The sequence below is a fragment of the Eleutherodactylus coqui genome, chromosome 5, assembly GCF_035609145.1.
Source record: "Eleutherodactylus coqui strain aEleCoq1 chromosome 5, aEleCoq1.hap1, whole genome shotgun sequence".
Lineage (NCBI taxonomy): Eukaryota > Metazoa > Chordata > Amphibia > Anura > Eleutherodactylidae > Eleutherodactylus > Eleutherodactylus coqui.
The window spans coordinates 49,029,400-49,050,409 of record NC_089841.1 but is presented as its reverse complement, the minus strand read 5'-3'; the positions used below and the strand labels follow the sequence as shown (position 1 = coordinate 49,050,409).

At 46.1% G+C, this 21,010-nt stretch overlaps 1 protein-coding gene across 1 annotated transcript in view; it reads right to left on the bottom strand.

The window, feature by feature from the left end:
* MTMR12 (myotubularin related protein 12) overlaps positions 1-11,641 on the bottom strand; it is a 34,190-nt gene extending 22,549 nt beyond the window's left edge. Inside the window, exons 1-2 of the mRNA XM_066602484.1 lie at positions 11,509-11,641; positions 1,259-1,322 (exon numbers count right to left, since the gene is read on the bottom strand). Of these exons, the coding sequence (XP_066458581.1) occupies positions 1,259-1,322; positions 11,509-11,583 (139 nt within the window). The 5' untranslated portion in view covers positions 11,584-11,641. The remainder of the gene's footprint in view (positions 1-1,258; positions 1,323-11,508) is intronic.
* Positions 11,642-21,010: the final 9,369 nt, after the last annotated feature.

The following is a 21,010-nucleotide window of genomic DNA, read 5'->3' as shown; positions in this document are numbered from 1 at the left end:
GGTCATTAAACATTTATTTTTGTAATCAGTGGTCATTAAACATTTTCAGTCGTTTGTTGTGTTTCAATACGCTGCATGCTGGAGGACTAAGGGGGACATTTATTAACAGCCTATGCCAGAGAAAAGTCACAAGCCATGCTCGCGCGGAAATATTGCAACTTTTCTTCCTCCTGTGCCGGCTTCGGTGGGTGGGGCTTGTTGGGAGGGGCACGGCCATTCCGGACCGACAGATTTATGCATAATTTATGCCACAAACTGGTGAAAATTATGCCAGAAATGCACACCTGGTCTGAACTATACATACAGGTCTGTAAAGGCACAGAGGAGGCGGGATGCGCTGAATATATGAGGAGGCGCGCACCTCTTCTTGCATTCAGTGAACTATACGCTGTGGGAAATCTTACGAAGCCCAGCGCTGGAAATGCCGGCGTAACTAAAGTTCCTCCTAAATTTCTTGCACAATCTGGTAGTCAGGTTACATGTCCATTTCTTGTCAGTCTTCAAGGATGTGGTTTTCATTTTTTTAACGCTGTCTGAATAAGCCCCAACTTTAGACTCAATCTTACAGCAGGAGCTTCGGAGCTGACAGCACTTTCACCATGTTGTCAGCGAGCAGCGAGCCCTGATAAAGTGGACCAGCAGAGCGGACAAAAGCCCTGCTGCTCCCCCAGAACTGGCACAGCAGCAGGAAGGGAGAAGCGCTACTAGTCTTCTCCATCTTCTGTCCCATGCCCCTGCCACCAGTTTTACTAGCAGGTCTGGTGGGAAGCATGTGGAAAAAAAAAAAAATAGAATAAAAATTGTTTTTGCTGTGTGCGCCTAACGGCAGCTGCAATGAATGGTATTAAATGAACAGGAGTGTCCATAGACAAATAGCCTCTCAATTCTACAGCCCCTCCTCCATATACTGGAAGCTGCATACAGAAACTTAGCTAGATATAGATTACTATCCTGCCTTATCTAGGTCTCCAGCATACAACAGAGCAATTACTAAACCCCTTGCCTGTAATGCTAGTGAAATGATCCTGCTCATTCTGTCCCAGCCTACACAGCAAAGCTGAAAACAGCATATTTTTTCTGTTGATAACCACATATAAAAGAACACAATGCAGCCTCCCTCCCAAACATAAAAGACACATTAACATGTTTATAGTGAATTTATATAATAAATTATTTGTATATAAGGATTTATATAATAATTATTTGATAACGTTCCTTTCAAATAACATTGACGAGAAGCACAAAATAAAAAAGTTACCTGGTAATAGCAGAACATCGTCAATCTTCACCGCTTGCTCTGCCTTTTCTTTAACATCAATCTCCTGTTTCATGGAGAAAAAAACAGATATTTATGGTTTTCATTCACTGACAACAGTAAAGATCTTGAACCCTTAAAAGGAACCTGTCAGCACTTTTTACCCCATGAGCTCAGCGCCAGAATTACCGCCTACACCTGCTTAGAAAATGTATTTTCGCATGTCTCTTTATAACTCCACACCTGAGGAATCGTTATTTAGGATTCCTGCGCGGCTTGTAAATTGGGCAGAGCAGTCTGGTGCGCGGCCGGACTCTGTCCCTTCCTGCAAGAAGTCCTCCTTCTCGTGCAGCGCTGCAAAGTCTCCCGCCGCTGCAGATCATTCGTTCTATTTGTGGGCTGAATCACTGTGCTAATCTGTGCCACTCAGTGACCTCACGGTGGCACAAAATTTTGCAGCACTGCTTGAGAAAAGCAGAATAGGACTTACGGGGTAGTCTGCAGAGAAGCAGGACAGTTCTGTTTGCCCACCAGACCACTAATTTAGATGCCGTGCAGGAACTATTTAAATAGCGATTCCTCAGGTGTGGATTTATAAAGAAACATGGGAAAAATAAGTTTTCTAGACAGATGTGAGTGATCATTCCCGCAGTAAGAAGTGCGGACAGGTTCCCTTTAAAAAGGACTTAGCATGCAATACTAGCTGGGGCCACTACACATGTACGGAGCTGTAAAACAGCCTCATACACAGGAAAGATCAGGTGATTGCCGGCGGTCCCGAGCAGCAGACCCCCGCTGCTTTGCTAATAATGATCTCAGATGACAGCAGTTCTGTAGCTGTGCACTGCAGACAGCGACAGCAGGAATGCCTGGCAGTGGGTATTTCATCATGCCCGTGTGTCATGTGCTCCTCATATTTACTAAACCAAATATAGTCTCCATGGTAAACAGCAATTTTATAGGGAGGCATCAAGTAATGACAACATGAATGTCTGCAGGCATGAAATCATGACCCTGTGTATTCTGGCCTGCACGGCGGTGTGCACTATAGGACCCAACTGAAGTAGGTACTATTAGGGGAGAACACAGGGGACTTCTGAAAGTTATCAACAGATATACACTGAACTTTGTACTATATGGCGCCTCCTTGAGGTACCGTGTTCTCCCTTAGAAGTAAAGTACGTTGGACCAAAATATGTCAATAAGCACACGATATGCATTATTGCAAAGGGCATTAAATGGAAGCCCCCACAGAGGGGCTACCGAGATGTAAATGGTGGCTCAGTGGTTTTAGCGTGCAAAATAGTTGCATCATTTCAGAAAAGTATTTGGCAAAATTCTACTAATGTTGAATTATTTACCCATTTTTTAAACTTGCAAGTTTTATTGAGTTTTAACCCCTTAGTGACAGCCCTATCGTAAAACTACGTCCTGCTGTTGCAGGACGTGTATGGAGGGAGGTAGCGCCGCTATCTCCCTCCATACAGCGCGGGCATCAGCTGTTTATTACAGCTGACACCCGCGGGCAATAGCTGCGCTCGGCCGGGCGCGGCTATTAACCCTTTAAATGCCGCTGTCAATTCTGACAGCGGCATTTAAATCCCCCGAACGCTGTTTGGGGGTCCCGCACGCCCCCCCGGCGGTGAGATCGGGGGAGCCGTGCAGGTGTCATGGCAGCCGGGGGCCTAATGAATGGCCACAGGGCTGCCTTAGCAGACTGCCTATCAAGCCATCCACACAGGGTGGCTTGAAAGACTGCCTGTAAAAAAGCAGTATGACGTAATGCTATAGTATTACGTCATACTGCAGGAGCGATCAAAGCATCGCATGTTAAAGTCCCCCAGGGGGACTTCAAAATAATGTAAAAAAAATAATCAATAAAGTTTTTTTTAATTGTTAAAAAAAAAAAAAGTTATAAAAGTGTAAATCACTCCCCTTTTGCCTTATCCATTATTAAAAAAATCAAAAATCATAAAATAAAAATATGTATTTGATATCGCCGCGTCCGTAAAAGTCCGATCTATCAAAGTAGTGCATTATTTTTCGTCTGAAAAAAACTAAATAAATAAATAAATAAAGAACGCCAGAAATACACTTTTTTAGTTACCCTGTCTCCCAGAAAAAAACACAATAAAAAGCGATCAAAAAGTCGTATGTATTCCAAATTGATACTATCGAAAACTTCAGGACATCCTGCAAAAAATGAGCCCTTGCTCAACTACGTCGACAGAAAAATAAAAAAGGTATTGCGCGCACAAAATGACCGCAGAAAATAATTGAAAAAAATTGAATATCTTAAAAAAAAATAAATAAAGTACTACAGCAAAAAAAAAAATAAAAAAAAAAAAATACTATACAGGTTTGGTATCGTAGTAATCATACCGACCCCTAGAATAAAAATATCAGGTCGTTTTTGTTGCAATTTGTGTGCTGTAGAAACAGGACGCACCGAAAGATGGTGGAATGTCGTTTTTTTTCCATTTCTCTCCGCTAAGAATTTTTAAAAAGTTTTTCAGTAAATTATATGGTACAATAAATAGTGCCATTGAAAAATACAACTCGTCCCGCAAAAAACAAGCCCACATACAGCTACGTCGATGGATAAATTAAGGAGCTACGATCTTTTAAAAAGGGAGTAGGAAAAAACAAAAATGGAAAAAAAGCAAAAAAGCTCCGTCACTAAGGGGTTAAAGAAATTCCAAAAGTTCCCACCTTGGGGATGGATACATAGTAGAGTTGAGCGAACTTACTCTTCCGAGCTTGATGCTCGTTCGAGTATTAGCATACTCGATGGTGCTTGCTACTCGAGCGAGCATCACGCCGTGTTCAACCCCACCCCAGTTTTGGCCCTCCCCGCCGCGCACGTCATCAGTAGTTTGTGGCTGGCTTGAAGGAGAGGGAAAGAAATGCTTGAGTCTCCCATTGAAGTCAATGGGGTTCGTTACTCGAGTAGAGCTCTCGAATTTTATGAAAAGCTCGAATCAAATAACGAGGACCCGAGCATTTTGGTGCTCGCTCATCTCTAATACATAGTGATAGAGAAGGGAAAAAGGCAAAGAAAGGCAGAAATACTGTCATGATCTGGCAAATCAGCAAATAAAAAGGCGCATCAGTAGAACAGGCGTACACAACGGCCCGGCAACAACTAAACACAAGGTAATGTCTACAGGAGGGTAAGGGCTCCTTCATAACGGTGGTCACAATTTTGCCGCAATGTTTAAGCACGAAAGTCAATAGGACTTTCTAATGTTAAAAACGCATTATCCGAAAATTGCAAGTTCGTACTTTGTGATGCAATAAAAGGTAGCCCCCATAGGGAAACATAGGCAATAAAAAAACAAAACAAAAAAAACACAGAAAGATAGGGCATGCCGCAACTTTTTTTTAACACAACATTGCATAAATTAAAACATAGAAAATGTGAAGCAAACCGTTGGTTTTATACTTCTGCGCACTCACTAACTTTCGCATCACGCAGTTTTACCGCAAGTGTAGAGGCACCCTCACACTATGAGCAACAAGGACGCCAGTATGAATCATCAGTAGTATGACCGAATTCAATTTGTCAAACTATCTGCTCTCTTAAAAACAAAAAGCCCAGAAACGGTATGGGGGTGGACTGAACACCCCTCGGGAAGTCCACTGAAACAAAGCAAACACATTGCAGCACCCAAGGGGTACGAAAACACTAACGTCTTGTAGAAAGGGATCTTGGGCAGTGAAAGGAAAAGAAGAAGAAAAGAGAGAGGAGAATGGAAAAAGAAACAGAAGAGTAGGGAAAGGAGAAAACACCAGTGGAAGGAAAACAAGAGAGTAAGGAAAAGACCAGAGGGAAAAAGGGGAGAGGAAAAAAGAGCAGAGGATCGGTCCACGAGGTGCGCGCCGGACTGGGAATTTAACAGTCACCAGGAGCCAAACTGGAGAACTCTACATACACCTATAAAGAGGACTGACCAGGACTAATATAGTCAACCCATGGCGAACGAATCTGTGAGAACGTCCCCTTTTAATCTAACAATAAGGCCAGCATTACAGGAGCCTAAGCGCACGCACTTGGTTGACTGTACTTTTTGCGCCAAAAAACACACATGCAACCACGCTCCCATTTATTGAAATGGGCAGTTAGTGTAATTCGATCAATATGTATCTTTCCCAGTGCAATTGCACAAGAAAATGGAGCATGCTACATTTTTTTTACGAACGAACTGCAAAATACACGCATGTGAACAAAATCAATGGGTTCCATTCAGTGCGTATTGCCCTAAGGCTGGATTCACATGAACATATATCGGCTCGGTTTTCACGCTGAGCCGATATACGATGCCCTCATCTGCAGGGGGGGGGGGGGGGGGGGATGGAGGAACCAGGAGCAGGAACTGAGCTCCCGCACCCTCTCCGCCCCTCTGCACTATTTGCAATGAAAGGAGGTGGTACGGGGGCAGGGCTAAGTGGCGCGAATTAGCCCCACCCCCTTCCCAACTATCCCCATTGCAAATAGTGCAGAGGGGTGGAGAGGGGGCGGGAGCTCAGTTCCTGCTCCTGGCTCTTCCATCCTCCCCTCCTGCACATGAGGACGACGTATATCGGCTCGGCGTGAAAACCGAGCCGATATACGTTCGTGTGAATCCAGCCTAAAGCGGTTAGTCTCTCGTTAACCATATACCACGGCATGAGCCGCTTAGCTTCTGAGAGGTCAAGCACAGGTTTCCACCAAGAAGCAGCTATTGTTTTTAGAGCAGGAATGTTTGTGCAAGAACGCCTCTCATGGGTTCTTAATTAGATTGCAGCCAGTGAGGGTTAGAATAAGAAAAAAAACGCTCGTATCCAAAGCCTGCGTACTTTGGTGGCAGAACCATCAAATATGGTATATATCATCGGGTACCTGACATCCTCGAGAGCAAAGAGTGGAGAATACTAACCCATTAAAGGGGTTGTCCCGCGAAAGCAAGTGGGGTTCAGCACTTCTGTATGGCCATATTAATGCACTTTGTAATGTACATTGTGCATTAATTATGAGCCATACAGAAGTTATAAGAAGTTATTTACTTACCTGTTCCGTTGCTAGCGTCCTCGTCTCCATGGTGCCGTCTAATTTCAGCGTCTAATCGCTCGATTAGACGCGCTTGCGCAGTCCAGTCTTCTCCCTTCTGAATGGGGCCGCTCGTGCTGGAGAGCTGCTCCTCGTAGCTCCGCCCCGTCATGTGTGCCGATTCCAGCCAATCAGGAGGCTGGAATCGGCAATGGAACGCACAGAGCCCACGGTGCACCATGGGAGAAGACCTGCGGTCCACCGTGGGTGAAGATCCCGGCGGCCATCTTCGCAAGGTAAGTAAGAAGTCACCGGAGCGCGGGGATTCAGGTAAGTACTATCCTTTTTTTTTTTAAACCCCTGCATCGGGTTTGTCTCGCGCCGAACGGGGGGGCTATTTGAAAAAAAAAACACCCCGTTTCAGCGCGGGACAACCCCTTTAAGGACCAAGCACAGTAAATTTACAGCGCTTGGTCCTGGGCTTTAATCCCGGCCAATAGTAAAAATATGGCGGAGGATTAAAGCCCCTGCTTCTGTAATCAGTCAGAAACAGATCGGGTTGTCAGCTGTCAGAAACAGCTGAGAACCTGAAGGAGAAGGGAGAAGCAGTTTTTAACCCCTTCTGCCTACTCCTTTCCTTAGTAAATAGTACTCATTGAATGCCAAGAAGTGAAAGTGGATGGGTTTCTTCCATTACGCGAGCCAGCAGTCACGTGACAGCCAAGATCCCCCTGCCACAGCAGAGCTGCAGGGTCCTAGCACACCCTGATCAGCTCTGCCAGTGACTCGTAGTACAGATAGAGAAATAGGTGGAGGACTGTCGCTTTATTTAAAGAGAACGGCAAGTGTCAAAGTGCAGCAGAAGAACCAATAAGACTCCGTTCCCAATACAGGTACCAACTTGTGGCTCAGACTCAGCCCAGCCGCCAATGGAGGCGCGATCTTGCCAGTAAGTTCAGCAAGATCATGCTGTTATGGGCAGCCATGAATGAGCGGAGTCTGTATGTGGGCACGCCGGTCAGGAGCTGGTTACAAGTGATCCTGATCACAATGCAGACAACTAAGGACGCTTTTACACGTGTTAGCCATGCAAAGGCACACCTATGTCGGCGATGCGTGCGTTAATAATGCGTAAACCAACAGACGATCAGGCGTATGTGAACAAAATCGTCAATACAAAACCCTCATCCGCACTTCGCTATCATTGGTCGGAGAGCTGGGCAGCCGACCAGCAGGCATTTTAAGGGCGCTGTCAGGAATATTTCTGCAAGATGCAGAAATTTTTGCATCAAAATCCGCGCGTCTCCAGGTAGCGAAGCGACGGTCCACAGATGCACATTAAGCATATTCAGTTCATCGCGGGCAGATTGTCTATGGATTATTCATATGGGCCCTCTGCATGAAAAATCCATGACATTTACAGCAGCAGCAAAGTGAATGAAATTTTAAAGATTTCATTCTCACATTGCAGGAATGAAAAAAAAACCCAAAAAAACTGCTGTATAAATGGACCCGCTGTGCGGAAATTAAATCCGCATTATGCCAATTACAGCACCCGATTCTCAATACTGATTCCACCTCTTCAAATGAAGGTGTGAATTCTACATCAAGGCTTGCACCGATGTAGACATTCTGCAGATTCCACCACATCTGCAATACCCTAAGGCTCAGGTCACATGGGACGGTGGAATGTCCGGAGTGGGACCGCGCGGAAATTCCGCAACGGAAAGGCTTTTCAACCTGTATTCTGCTGCGCAAATCTCTCCCCATAGAGAAAAGAGAGTCTGCAACGAAAACTGCGCCGCGGATTTTAATTTGCGCCACGTCAGTTTCAGCGCAGTTTTTCGCAAATCTCGTCCACCTTGCTGCTTAGTCTCAGTTTTAAAAATGCATGCGGAATTTCCATGCAGAGGGTCCGCACGAAGATTCACAGCATTTCTGTCCCATGTGACCCCAGCCTAAAGTGCTATTACATTGCGGCCAGCACCGAGACGCTTCACATCCATCCCTATGACGAGTCCAGCATTTCTCCGCCTGTGTTTTGCATGAGTGTAATGGCGGCGTAATATTCTCACGTAAACGAGCCAATCAGTTGATGAACAAACTGTGATCGTTCATCAGCTGAGCAGTTTGCACATTCAGATGATGACCGCCAATTAAACGTTCTTGCCCGAGCATCGAGCCATGCAAAAGGCCCTCCAGAAAGCTTCCGTGTGTCCCATACAGCAGCGCCTCGTACCTGCCCTCTCCGTAGCCACACCTGTCTCCTCCAACCCGGCAAACAGGTCTTACTAGGACATCAACTGGCAAGAAAGTTTCACAACTGACAAAGTTCTGCAAAAACTGTAATTATTCTGCAGAGGAGCAAAAATAGTTTTAAAACTATTGGCAGTCTGCCATCCTGATTCGATGCAGTAACGTCCTTAATCAGGAGTCAAAATATCAGCGACAGCATCAACATCCCGGGACCCCTATCACAATAAGAGCCGTTTCACGTAAACACGGCCGCCAACTGCGTGACCTGCAAAGATTCGTTCACTAGTGGCTTCACTTCAGCTCACCTAAAAGTAGTCGCTGGTTGATTACCGTCTGGTGTAAACAACCTTCCAACGAGCGGACAACAAGGTTGCAGGGGGTGCGCGCTCATTCTGCGTGCGCTTCACACCAAGCAGCGATTGGTTGCCTTTCTTTTTTCTCACCCTCCCATTGGTTTCCGAAAATACAAATACATGCGAGTGATCTGCGATGAAACAGTCGCTGCGGGTCTTCGTGGGGTTTAGTCTTTGAGAACACATTCTGTGTTGTAGCAAAGTCACTCGAAGAGCGCTCGCATGTATTTCTGCAGTCAGTGACCTCAGCCACCAAGGAGCATGCGTTGGGGAGCGGTCGAGGTTTCAGATACACACGTGCCGGAGAACCTCACACCCTAATTAGTCGACTAATGAGATTTTGGCCTGCGGAAAAACACCTAACAATTAGTTCAGTGAACGTGAAGTGGTACATAAACGGAGAACAAACGTTCAGCGTACAGGACCGAGCGGGCTTAGAGGGGACGCTGGCACAAGAGGGGCAATAGTCTATAGACAATATCCAGAACCTGTTGGACCCAAGCGGCCACATGCCAGGTCTGTATGGGGTACAAAAGCAAGGTTCAGGGTAAGCTGGGTGATTGGTAAGAAGGAAGAATGCCAATATAGGTGTGTAGTAGGTATAAGATGGGATGCAGGGGCACCATGCAGCATATAATGCCACCTGTTAGGACTGCCAGGAGGATGACATACAGAATGGGTATATTGCCAATGGTTAGAACTATCAGACAGGTAAGAAGGCGGCACAGCGGGACATGAGTAAGCAAGAGAAGGGTAGCCTTGCACCAGTCAGTAGCGGGAGGATGGTATACAGCGCGGGTAGCCCGGCACCAGTCAGTAGCGGGAGGATGGTATACAGCGCGGGTAGCCCGGCACCAGTCAGTAGCGGGAGGATGGTATACAGCGCGGGTAGCCCGGCACCAGTCAGTAGCGGGAGGATGGTATACAGCGCGGGTAGCCCGGCACCAGTCAGTAGCGGGAGGATGGTATACAGCGCGGGTAGCCCGGCACCAGTCAGTAGCGGGAGGATGGTATACAGCGCGGGTAGCCCGGCACCAGTCAGTAGCGAGAGGATGGTATACAGCGCGGGTAGCCCGGCACCAGTCAGTAGCGAGAGGATGGTATACAGCGCGGGTAGCCCGGCACCAGTCAGTAGCGAGAGGATGGTATACAGCGCGGGTAGCCCGGCACCAGTCAGTAGCGGGAGGATGGTATACAGCGCGGGTAGCCCGGCACCAGTCAGTAGCGGGAGGATGGTATACAGCGCGGGTAGCCCGGCACCAGTCAGTAGCGGGAGGATGGTATACAGCGCGGGTAGCCCGGCACCAGTCAGTAGCGGGAGGATGGTATACAGCGCGGGTAGCCCGGCACCAGTCAGTAGCGGGAGGATGGTATACAGCGCGGGTAGCCCGGCACCAGTCAGTAGCGGGAGGATGGTATACAGCGCGGGTAGCCCGGCACCATTCAGTAGCGGGAGGATGGTATACAGCGCGGGTAGCCTGGCACCATTCAGTAGCGGGAGGATGGTATACAGCGCGGGTAGCCTGGCACCAGTCAGTAGCGGGAGGATGGTATACAGCGCGGGTAGCCTGGCACCAGTCAGTAGCGGGAGGATGGTATACAGCGCGGGTAGCCTGGCACCAGTCAGTAGCGGGAGGATGGTATACAGCGTGGGTAAAAAGGCACCAGTCAGTAGCGGGAGGATGGTATACAGCGTGGGTAGCCTGGCACCAGTCAGTTGCGGGAGGATGGTATACAGCGTGGGTAGCCTGGCACCAGTCAGTTGCGGGAGGATGGTATACAGCGTGGGTAAAAAGGCACCAGTCAGTAGCGGGAGGATGGTATACAGCGTGGGTAGCCTGGCACCAGTCAGTAGCGGGAGGATGGTATACAGCGTGGGTAAAAAGGCACCAGTCAAAAGTGAGAGGATGGTATACAGAGTTGGTAGACTGGCACCGGTCAGTAGCGGGAGGATGGTATACAGAGAGAGTAGACTGGCACCGGTCACTAGTGGGAGGATGGTATACAGAGAGAGTAGACTGGCACCGGTCACTAGTGGGAGGATGGTATACAGAGTGGGTAGCCTGGAATCAGTCAAGAGTGAGAGGATGGTATCTAGAGTGGGTAGACTGGCACCGGTCAGTAGTAAGAGGATGGTATACAGAGAGGGTAGACTGGCACCAGTCACTAGTGGGAGGATGGTGAGAGTGTAGACTGGCACCAGTCACTAGTGGGAGGATGGCACTGGCCTGAAAACAGAAAACCTGACTGTTAAGAAAGGCGCTCATCAGAACAGTCAAGAAGGGGCATAATTGGCATAGCGCTGTTGGTTACCATGAAGGGGCATAATGGGTACAGCAGTAATGTCAGGACCTGCTGTGATGGGTACAATACTGCTAATCACCAGTGCCAGGACATGGTGTGACGAGATGGTACAGTGACAATCTGGGCAGCAGAGGGCACCGTACCCTGCAGTGTCAGGACTTGTCACGGTGGTACCGGGCTGCCATACACAGATGGGGATACCCTGACAGTGGGCAGCGGTGTGAGGAGGGGCATCCACTGATCGGGCCGGTCAATAGCTGGTAGCAGGGCACGGACATGAGCTAGCTGGCGCTGGGCAGGGTGGCACTCACCTCTGGGGTCAGGTACGACACGAATGACGGCTGCTTTGGGGACTTGGCCGCCCCTCCGGAGCCCAAACCCAGCATGTCCCCGCCGCCCGGAGCCAGGTACACAGCGGATACTCTGACCACACCCACCGCACCGTCTCCCGGCTGATGGGCGGTGCCCAGTGTCACTCACCAGGAAACCACCACGTGATTGGACGCGGGAGCTGTCAGTCAGCGGCGGTGATTTTGTTTCCCAGGGCGGTCAGGATGTGACTCGTGATTGGTTGAGATTGAGAGGGCAGGGCTTCACTTAAGGGTATACTACTGTCTCAAAGGAAAACTGTTTTTTGTTGCCTATAGCAACCAATCACAGCACCGCTTTAATTTTGCGAGAGCAGAATACGGAATGAATACGGCAATGTGATTGGTTGCTATGGGCAGTTTTTTTTTTTTGTTTTTTTTAAAATCCCTCCCATATAAATAGATTGGAGGAGACAGAAGTCACAGACTGGGGAGTTATCAGTACTGAATGAAGGAAACATGGAGTGGTGTCCCCATGGCAACCAATCAAATCACTGGTTACCTATGGCAACTATTGCACTTTCTCTTTGCACCAGTTTTGATGCATCTCTCATGCTGTATATATGTGTGGCAGAGGATACAGGCGTGTGCGACGGCTTTATAGCTTTCCATACAAGTCAATATAAATTCTTTACGGCCCTCATTGCATCTGATTCATTGTGGAAACGTTGCAGGGGCAACTTCAGCGCACGTCCACATGTGGCGGATGAGATGCAGGTTTTCAACAGCGAAAAAAATTAGCAGTGAGCCACGTGTACAGGGGGGGGGGGGGGGGGGGGGGGTCAGTCTGTAGAATTTTTCATATTATTTTTCTCCATTGTAGCGATTTTCACATGTTTTTCAGCTGTTTTACGTTTTAAAAAGAATCCCTTCCTTGTTCTCTTCTGCTTCCGGTTCCCATGTGTTACAGATCACACAGACATCATGCAAACACAATCTCCTTTCTACAACACACCATAGGCATGAATGGGCGATTCTTGTACAAAAATCACACGAAAATAGGCCCCGCTGCAATCGTCTTTACTCCGTTAATCATAAAAAAAGTAAGCGCTCGCTCCCACGGGGGTTTTCACACAAGTAATACGCAGTCCTAAAAGCCCATTGATTCACATTGGGCCATCCAGACATACGTTTATCTCCCACATGTATTATTTGCGTGAATAAAAACGCAGTATTTACTATTTTGGTGCATATTACGCACATAATACGCTTATTATTGGCCATGGGGGTTTATAATACTCAGTAAATACACGGTACAGGTGTAGGGGCCCAGAGCTAATGGGGCCCCTCCATAATGTTCTATGTTTGTCTCATGTAAATGTCTTGTTTGCAGAGTGCATGTGATTGATGTGTATTGCAGGGCTGAGAGGGTTAATGTCTGGTATGTTCTGTCCTGTCTGAGAAATGTATTGTTTTGTGTGTGTCACGTGGGGTTGGTTTATGTGTTGGCAAGGCGATGACATGCTGTATACGGATTCTGACGCAGATTTGTAGCCATGGTAAATTCTGCATCAGAATATATCGCTATCCTGTGCATTTTGGTGCGCCATTTACCACGGATTGCGGTGCGCCGTGCGGCCTACTCTACCCCGTGTGACAGGTCCACTAGACAGTTACTGGATGTGGTCTACACTAGTGTGCAGGGTTTCCAGCGTTTTTGCTAGGGCGGTAGTACAGGAACGTCACACGCTGCGGGTGAAGCTCGTGTTTACTGCTAATTGTCGGGCTGCACCCGGACTTGCACATATTTCAATTTGTTGCAAGGCTTCTATTTTTATGCCTTTGTTGGGCTTTGTTTTCTGCAATGATGTCATCATCTGAAGCTGATGTGAACACGGCTTTAGGTTATGTTCTCCCAACGACATGCATTTTTACGCTCGGCTGATCGCGGCTAAAAATTGCATGGAAGAATAGCCGCAATCAAGTCCCAATCTTAATTAGCTTTTTCTCGTCCATTCACAAATGGGGCTGCGGCGTATCGATGAAAAATACACTGTGGCGCGGACCCCCCGGTCGGCAGAAATCCTCGGAATGACTATTAATGCTTAAATAGAGGCAGCTAAACTCCTCCCTCCCCCTTTTTTCAGTCCCCATAGCAGTCTATGGGAGCTTCCTGCGTATCTTGTTATAAGATAAGGCAAGACCTATCTGCGTATAAAATTAGTCGGCAATATGCTATTTTTGCCGACACAATTTTTTTACGAGCCCAAAAATCGCTTATCGGAATGAATACTTTGGAATCCAATGCTTCAGATGGTCGCGGTTTTTGGACGCAGCTATAATAGCTGCATATATACGGTCGTGTGAATATGGCTTTAGTTTGGGATCTGGTAGGGGGCCCAGCATGTTGACACCTTGCAGAATATTATTTTAGGTCTACTTCCCCTTTAAAAGATTAAAAAGCTGCATGAACTCTTGCAAAAGTATGTGTGCATGAAGGCATTTTTGGAATTTTGGGTGTTTACATTTAATAATAAGAAACCCTATATATAAGTATATATAACCTTATATATAAGTAGACTGTACGTGTTCTACCCGACATACTGCATTGGTTGCATCATGTAATAGTAGCCCTGCATGTCCTAATTTTAGCATGTCAGTGTATACTGCAGTATGGCATCATCACTGTATAGTACAGTTTGGTACTGTTGTAGGGTCAGGTAAAATAATTCACTAAAGGTTAAGTCTCATGAAGAGAGGCCCTGTCCATATACCGTATTAGGGCAGATGGACATTATAGATCTTCTGTCATGGTCAACCAGTCTTGGTACCCTTTTTATATTGTGGTTCAGGAACACCCTACAAGTATGACTGTTTCAGAGACATTGGCACCACACCTATGGGCACCAACATCCTGCCCATGGTCAGACCCACTATGTTTACCCATCACTGTTAAATGTTGCCCTCTGCAGCGCAGAGAAGAGATCAGCACATTATCTGGGTCATGATGCAGCCATCTCGCTGTACCGCGCTACTGATCACAAGATGTCACACACCAGCCATTCCTAATGCAGTGATCCTTCAGTGTACTTTATGTAATGTATCATACGGTTTCTTACATCCGAGTCATATATTTGATGTATTACACATCAAGCGTGCGTGAAAACGAAAGCTGGCCATAGACATTGGATAAATGTTGGGGTATTCCACTCACCAAACCATTTATGGGGGGAAGAAGGTGAGATGAGATAACTGTCTTAAGCTCTGTTATATCCGTGTCGGGTGCTATGTTCAAGGCCCTTGGCGCCGATCTGTCCAAAAATCCCAGATGAAATACAGACTGCACTATTTCATGTGGGAAGAATGTGGGACAACCAGGGCCAGTTTATCATTGGTGCACCAGCAGCTACTTGGGAAGTGCAACAGGTGAGCATTTGGTTTTTTTTTTGTACTTTCAAAAATAGGGGCATAATTAGTCACGGAGCCAGTAAAGTGGTATTATTACTTTTGGGGCCAGTAAAGGCAGCATGATTAATTATGGGAGCAAAAATAGAGCATTATTACCTACAGAGGCAGAAAATGCGACAATATTACCTATGGGGAGGACAGAAAATGCAGTGTTATTAATTATGGGGACAGAAAAGGGGCATTATTACTGATGGGGGCATAAAACCAGGCATTTTTACTGTGTGGAATGCGCTAAAAACAGCATAATTAATTTACTATCTGGACACTGTGGATTGTGGACAGTTGTGGAGGGTGATGGAAAAACAAGGAGTCAAAGATGTCTGTGTGTCAAATTCTACAGAGACAAGTTGTGGCTGGGAGAAGTCATCATGGTGATATGGGCCCAGATAGAGAAGTAAAGGGGAGAAAAAGGACAGCAATTAGAGACTATTCCACCTGTCATCACTGGAGGTACCGTATATACCGGCGTATAAGGCGACGGGGCGTATAAGACGACCCCCCAACTGTCACCTTATACGCCGGTATACAGTGGAGAAAAAAAAAATAATTCATTACTCACCTGCCCCGGTGTTCTGTCGCGCTCCGGCAGGATGTCGCTCGCTCCGGCAGGCTGTCGCTCGCTCCTCGTCCCCGGCGCAGCATTGCTTTCTGAATGCGGGGCTTGAAATCCCCGCTTCCAGAAAGCTAATACACACGCCGGCAGCCATGACATCATTGAATGGCTGTGATTGGCTAAAGCGCACGTGGCTTCAGCCAATCACACTATTCAATGACATCATTGAATGGGTGTGATTGCTAACACGTGCGCCTTCAGCCAATCACAGCCATTCAATGCTGTCATGGCTGCCGGCGTGTGTATTAGCTTTCTGGAAGCGGGGATTTCAAGCCCCGCATTCAGAAAGCTATGCTGCGCCGGGGAGGAGGAGCGAGCGACAGCCTGCCGGAGTGAGCGACATCCTGCCGGAGCGCGACAGAACACCGGGGCAGGTGAGTAATGAATTTTTTTTTTTACACTTTTTTTTTTTTTGTATTACCGGCGCATAAGACGACCCCCGACTGCAGAGCAGATTTTTCGGGGTTCAAAAGTCGTCTTATACGCCGGTATATACGGTAACTGCACTGTGATCACTATTACTGGGTAAAGCTGGTATCTATCTGCTAGAAATATTCTAGTACTGTGACGGTGTCACTGAGAGGTAATATTAGAGAAGGTCACTAATGAGCACTATTACAATGAGCGGATCACTGAGGAGCACTGTTACTGTGAGGGGATACAAAGGGCGTGGCATAAAAGGGTCATTGTCTAAAAAAGCTGCATGGCATTCATGTCGCAAGGCTTTCTACCCCTTTTCCTTTTGCAATCTCTTATCTATGGTGGCAGCCTGGGCCACCCATGCTTGTATGGTTAAGTGGATGCCCACTGGTTCCAGGCCTCCCAGATGTGCCAGAGCCATGCTTCAGCGACACAAGGACACGGTGTGCCTGTCCGGTACAATATGTCAGAGATATTGTCCCATAAGCAATCAGCTCTGTAAGGTGGCATGCATTAGAAAATTCCGGGATCTGGTACCGTGTTAGCCAGTAGAGCAAAATGTGATTGTTCTCAGCAAGAGAAACGACGTAATCTTGTAGATATGATACCTTTTAATGGCTAACAAAAATACATGATGTAATAATAGCGAGCTTCCGAACCGACGCAGGGTTCTTCTTCAGGCTTAAATGGATTGGATCTGAAGAGGCATGCATATTTATACACACTTATAACATACATACTTATGACAAGGCACAGATATGGATGTGATTGGTTCGCACTTAAAAGGAATTCTGCAACAGCAAATCCTTTTAAGTGCGAACCAATCACATCCATATCTGTGCCTTGTCATAAGTATGTATGTTATAAGTGTGTATAAATATGCATGCCTCTTCAGATCCAATCCATTTAAGCCTGAAGAAGAACCCTGCGTCGGTTCGGAAGCTCGCTATTATTACATCATGTATTTTTGTTAGCCATTAAAAGGTATCATATCTACAAGATTACGTCGTTTCTCTTGCTGAGAACAATCACATTTTGCTCTACTGGCTAACACGGTACCAGATCTTTGTTTTCATTATACCTAATGGAGGATACCAGAATGTACCGTACAAAAATGGAACTGAAACATCTTCTGAAGAAGTTGGCACAACTGGACAGCGACATTTTCTTTCTAACCAGATGCAAGAAGGAACATCTAATTCCCAAAGGACTCTGCCTAAAGAACCCAACTCTGCACACTTACAACACTCGTTATGCACAACGTCTTTGCTACAGGACTTCTGAGAGACTGTGGAATCACCTTATCCATGTCTTCTACAGCAACAAGAATAAGGCCCTTGTGGACATACAAACTTTAAGAAATACACTTACAGAGGACGTGAACCTGGAAATGCAACACTTTTATACAACACTACGATGCTGCCTTATTCAGAACAAGGTAAAGAAACTCCAGAGACTTCGACTCAAAGCAGGCCTGTACCCAAACACGGATCAGGAGCACCCCGAGTCTGGCAGGAGGGAACAGAACCCCCAACGGGACACGGACAAAGGTAAAGTCAGCTGTGTTATCAATCTGTCATCTCACAACCCCAGTAAGGTGGAGCTCAGTGTCCTCTCCAGGGGACTTTCATTCTGTCCCACTAAAACACTTGACAAAACAGAACTTTGTAGTGACATGGAGGAATATTTCAGAAGACTAAGACTGAAAGAATTCTTTCATGATAAAGAGGACACAGGCCTTTCAAGCACACAAACACAGGATAAACTTGGGGCCAAAAAGAAGTCTGATTGGACACCCCCTCCTGGCCGGAATCGCACTTTGGACAAATACATAGACTCCTTTAGGCATGCGGTGCAATCCACTATACTGGACAAGCATGGAAGTGAAACATTTAATATCAATATGCAGGAAAGAAGGGCCATCCATGCACTTAAGAGCAACAAGGAAATCACCATTAAGCCTGCAGATAAGGGTGGTGCTATAGTCCTCATGAACACATCAGACTACAAAAAGGAAGCAAACAGACAGCTGACGGACACCAGATACTACACCAAACTGAATCAAGACCCGACTCAGAAATATGTGAGGGAATTGAGAAGGGTCATCAGAAGCCTGTCTGTGGGCTCCACGAAACTTCTGGACTTGATACCGGAGAACCCCAAGGTGGGAACATTCTACATGCTTCCAAAACTACACAAAGCTGGCAACCCAGGAAGGCCGATTATCTCAGGTGTGGGAACCCTCACTGAAGGAATCTCAGGATGGGTGGAAGGCATCCTCAAACCACTGGTGAGAAACACAACCAGCTACCTGCAAGACACCACGGACCTACTGAACAAACTGTCAACCGTAGGTCCCCTCCCCAATGGCGCCATCCTGGCCACTATGGATGTGGAATCCTTGTATTCCAACATCCCACACGAGGATGGACTGACTGCCTGCCAGGTGCACCTTGAGGCCAATGGGGTCGCCTCTGATGCAGTGCTACAACTCACAAGATTCATTCTCACACACAATTATTTCTCCTTTGGCAAAGAGAAATTCCTGCAACTCACAGGGACTGCCATGGGCAGTAAAATGGCACCGCAATATGCCAACCTTTTTATGGCAAAACTGGAGAGTGACTTTCTGGCCTCTTGCCCCAGCAAACCATTGGCCTACTTCCGCTACATTGATGACATCATGATCATCTGGACCAACACCGAACAAGAATTAATAAAATTCCATGAAAGATTCAATGCATTCCACCCCACCATAAAACTGACATTAAGCTACTCAGATACAGAAATCAACTTTTTGGACACCACCATAAAGATTTCAAACAACTCAATACAGACATCCCTATACCGAAAACCGATTGATCGGCCCACATACCTCAGATGGGACAGTTTCCATCCTAAACACATCAAAAAGTCCATTGTCTACAGCCAGGCCATCAGATACAACCGGATCTGCTCCAACCCAACGGACAGAGAGGAACATTTGTACCATCTTAAAAGAACATTTATAAATCAGGGCTACCATCCCACCTCAATTGATGACCAAATCACCAGAGCCACCAGGATACCCAGAAATCAACTACTCCAATACAAGGAGAAGGAAAGAAACAATCGTGTGCCTCTAGTAGTGACCTACAATCCGCAACTAGAGGTACTAAGGAAAACCGCAAGAAAACTCCACCATACCCTGCACAAGGATGACCGTCTGAAAACCATATTCCCGGACCCTCCGCTTCTGTGTTACAGGCAACCTCCTAACTTGAGGAACTTTATAATCAGGAGTGCATTACCCTCTGACACACAAAAAGGAACTTATCCTTGTAATGTAAGGAGCTGTAAGACCTGCTCACATATACTGACTGCGGACAGGATACGGATCCCCAACACACAGCAGGACTATAAGATCCCGGGGACATTCACATGTTCCTCGTCCAATGTTGTGTACCTGATCATGTGCAGCAAATGTACTGTTGGGGGTCTTTATGTTGGAGAAACAGGACAGAAACTGAAAGCCAGGATGAGATCTCATCGCCACACGATTGAACACAGAAAAAGGGAATTACCTGTGGCCGAGCACTTCTCTAACCATGGACATGACATAGGAGATATGAGAGTTTTGATATTGAAGGGTGGTTTCAAGTCACAAAACCACAGAAGAATTTGGGAATATAAATTGATAACAACCTTTGACACGCTGAATACTGGGTTAAATTATTCCCCAGGATTTATGCGTGAATGGGAAGTGTGAGACATTTATTATACAGATAAGACCCCCATCAACAGTAATTCAGGGACCATAAACTTTCACTCCCTTATCAGTGTTTAGCTAAAAATGTTTGTGTATATCTTGTAGCAATTTAAGCCTGCTGACCTCCCCCCCCCCCCTAAACAGTAATTTAGGGACCATAAAAATTTCACTTCGCTATCAGTGCCTAGACAAAAAAAAGTTTGTTTGCTGTTGCAGAATTCCTTTTAAGTGCGAACCAATCACATCCATATCTGTGCCTTGTCATAAGTATGTATGTTATAAGTGTGTATAAATATGCATGCCTCTTCAGATCCAATCCATTTAAGCCTGAAGAAGAACCCTGCGTCGGTTCGGAAGCTCGCTATTATTACATCATGTATTTTTGTTAGCCATTAAAAGGTATCATATCTACAAGATTACGTCGTTTCTCTTGCTGAGAACAATCACATTTAGAAAATTCCATAACCAGCGACGCCTGAGGGCCGGTAGATCTCCAGCATCCAATATTGACGGCCGATCTTGTCCCTTGTGCACATGAATTTCCCCAGATTCTCTGAATCTGTTGATGATATTATGTGCTTTACATGGCGGGATATTTAAAATCTTCACAATTTTTCTGAAATTGTTCCACAATGTTTAGACACAGTTTTTCACAGATTAGCAAACCTCTGACCATCTTTGCTTCTGAGAGACTCTGCCTCTCTAACATGTACTTTTTATACACCATCTTATGACTTAGTAGAAAATTGGTCCTCTAGCTGTTTTTCATTAGTACCACTTACTTTTTCAGCCTTTTGTTATTCTTGGCCAACCTTTTTGAATTGTGTTGCTGCCATCAATTTCTAAATAAGATATTTTTTTAATGAAATAGAAAAATGTCCCCGATCACCTTTTGATATGTTCTATGTTGTGTTGTAAATAAAAAATAGTTATATGGAATTTTCAAGTCATTGCAATCTTTTGTTCTTTACATTAATTTACATTTTACACATTTATTTACAACTTTTTGGAATTGGGACTGTAGCTCAATACAATACAGAACCATTATACGGCCACATACATGAGCCCCTCGTGTGAACCTATGTAGCAGCTTGAATGTAGTCCGAGTTTTGCTAATTTTTGTATACTCAAGTACTTATATAGCAGATGAGATTTTGCTGCAAGATCTGACAATCGTTGCCTGCTGGGTGTTGTAGTTTTACAACAACTGGATTGATATTGCTGCAGTGAAACACAGATACCTGAACTCTTGTGGC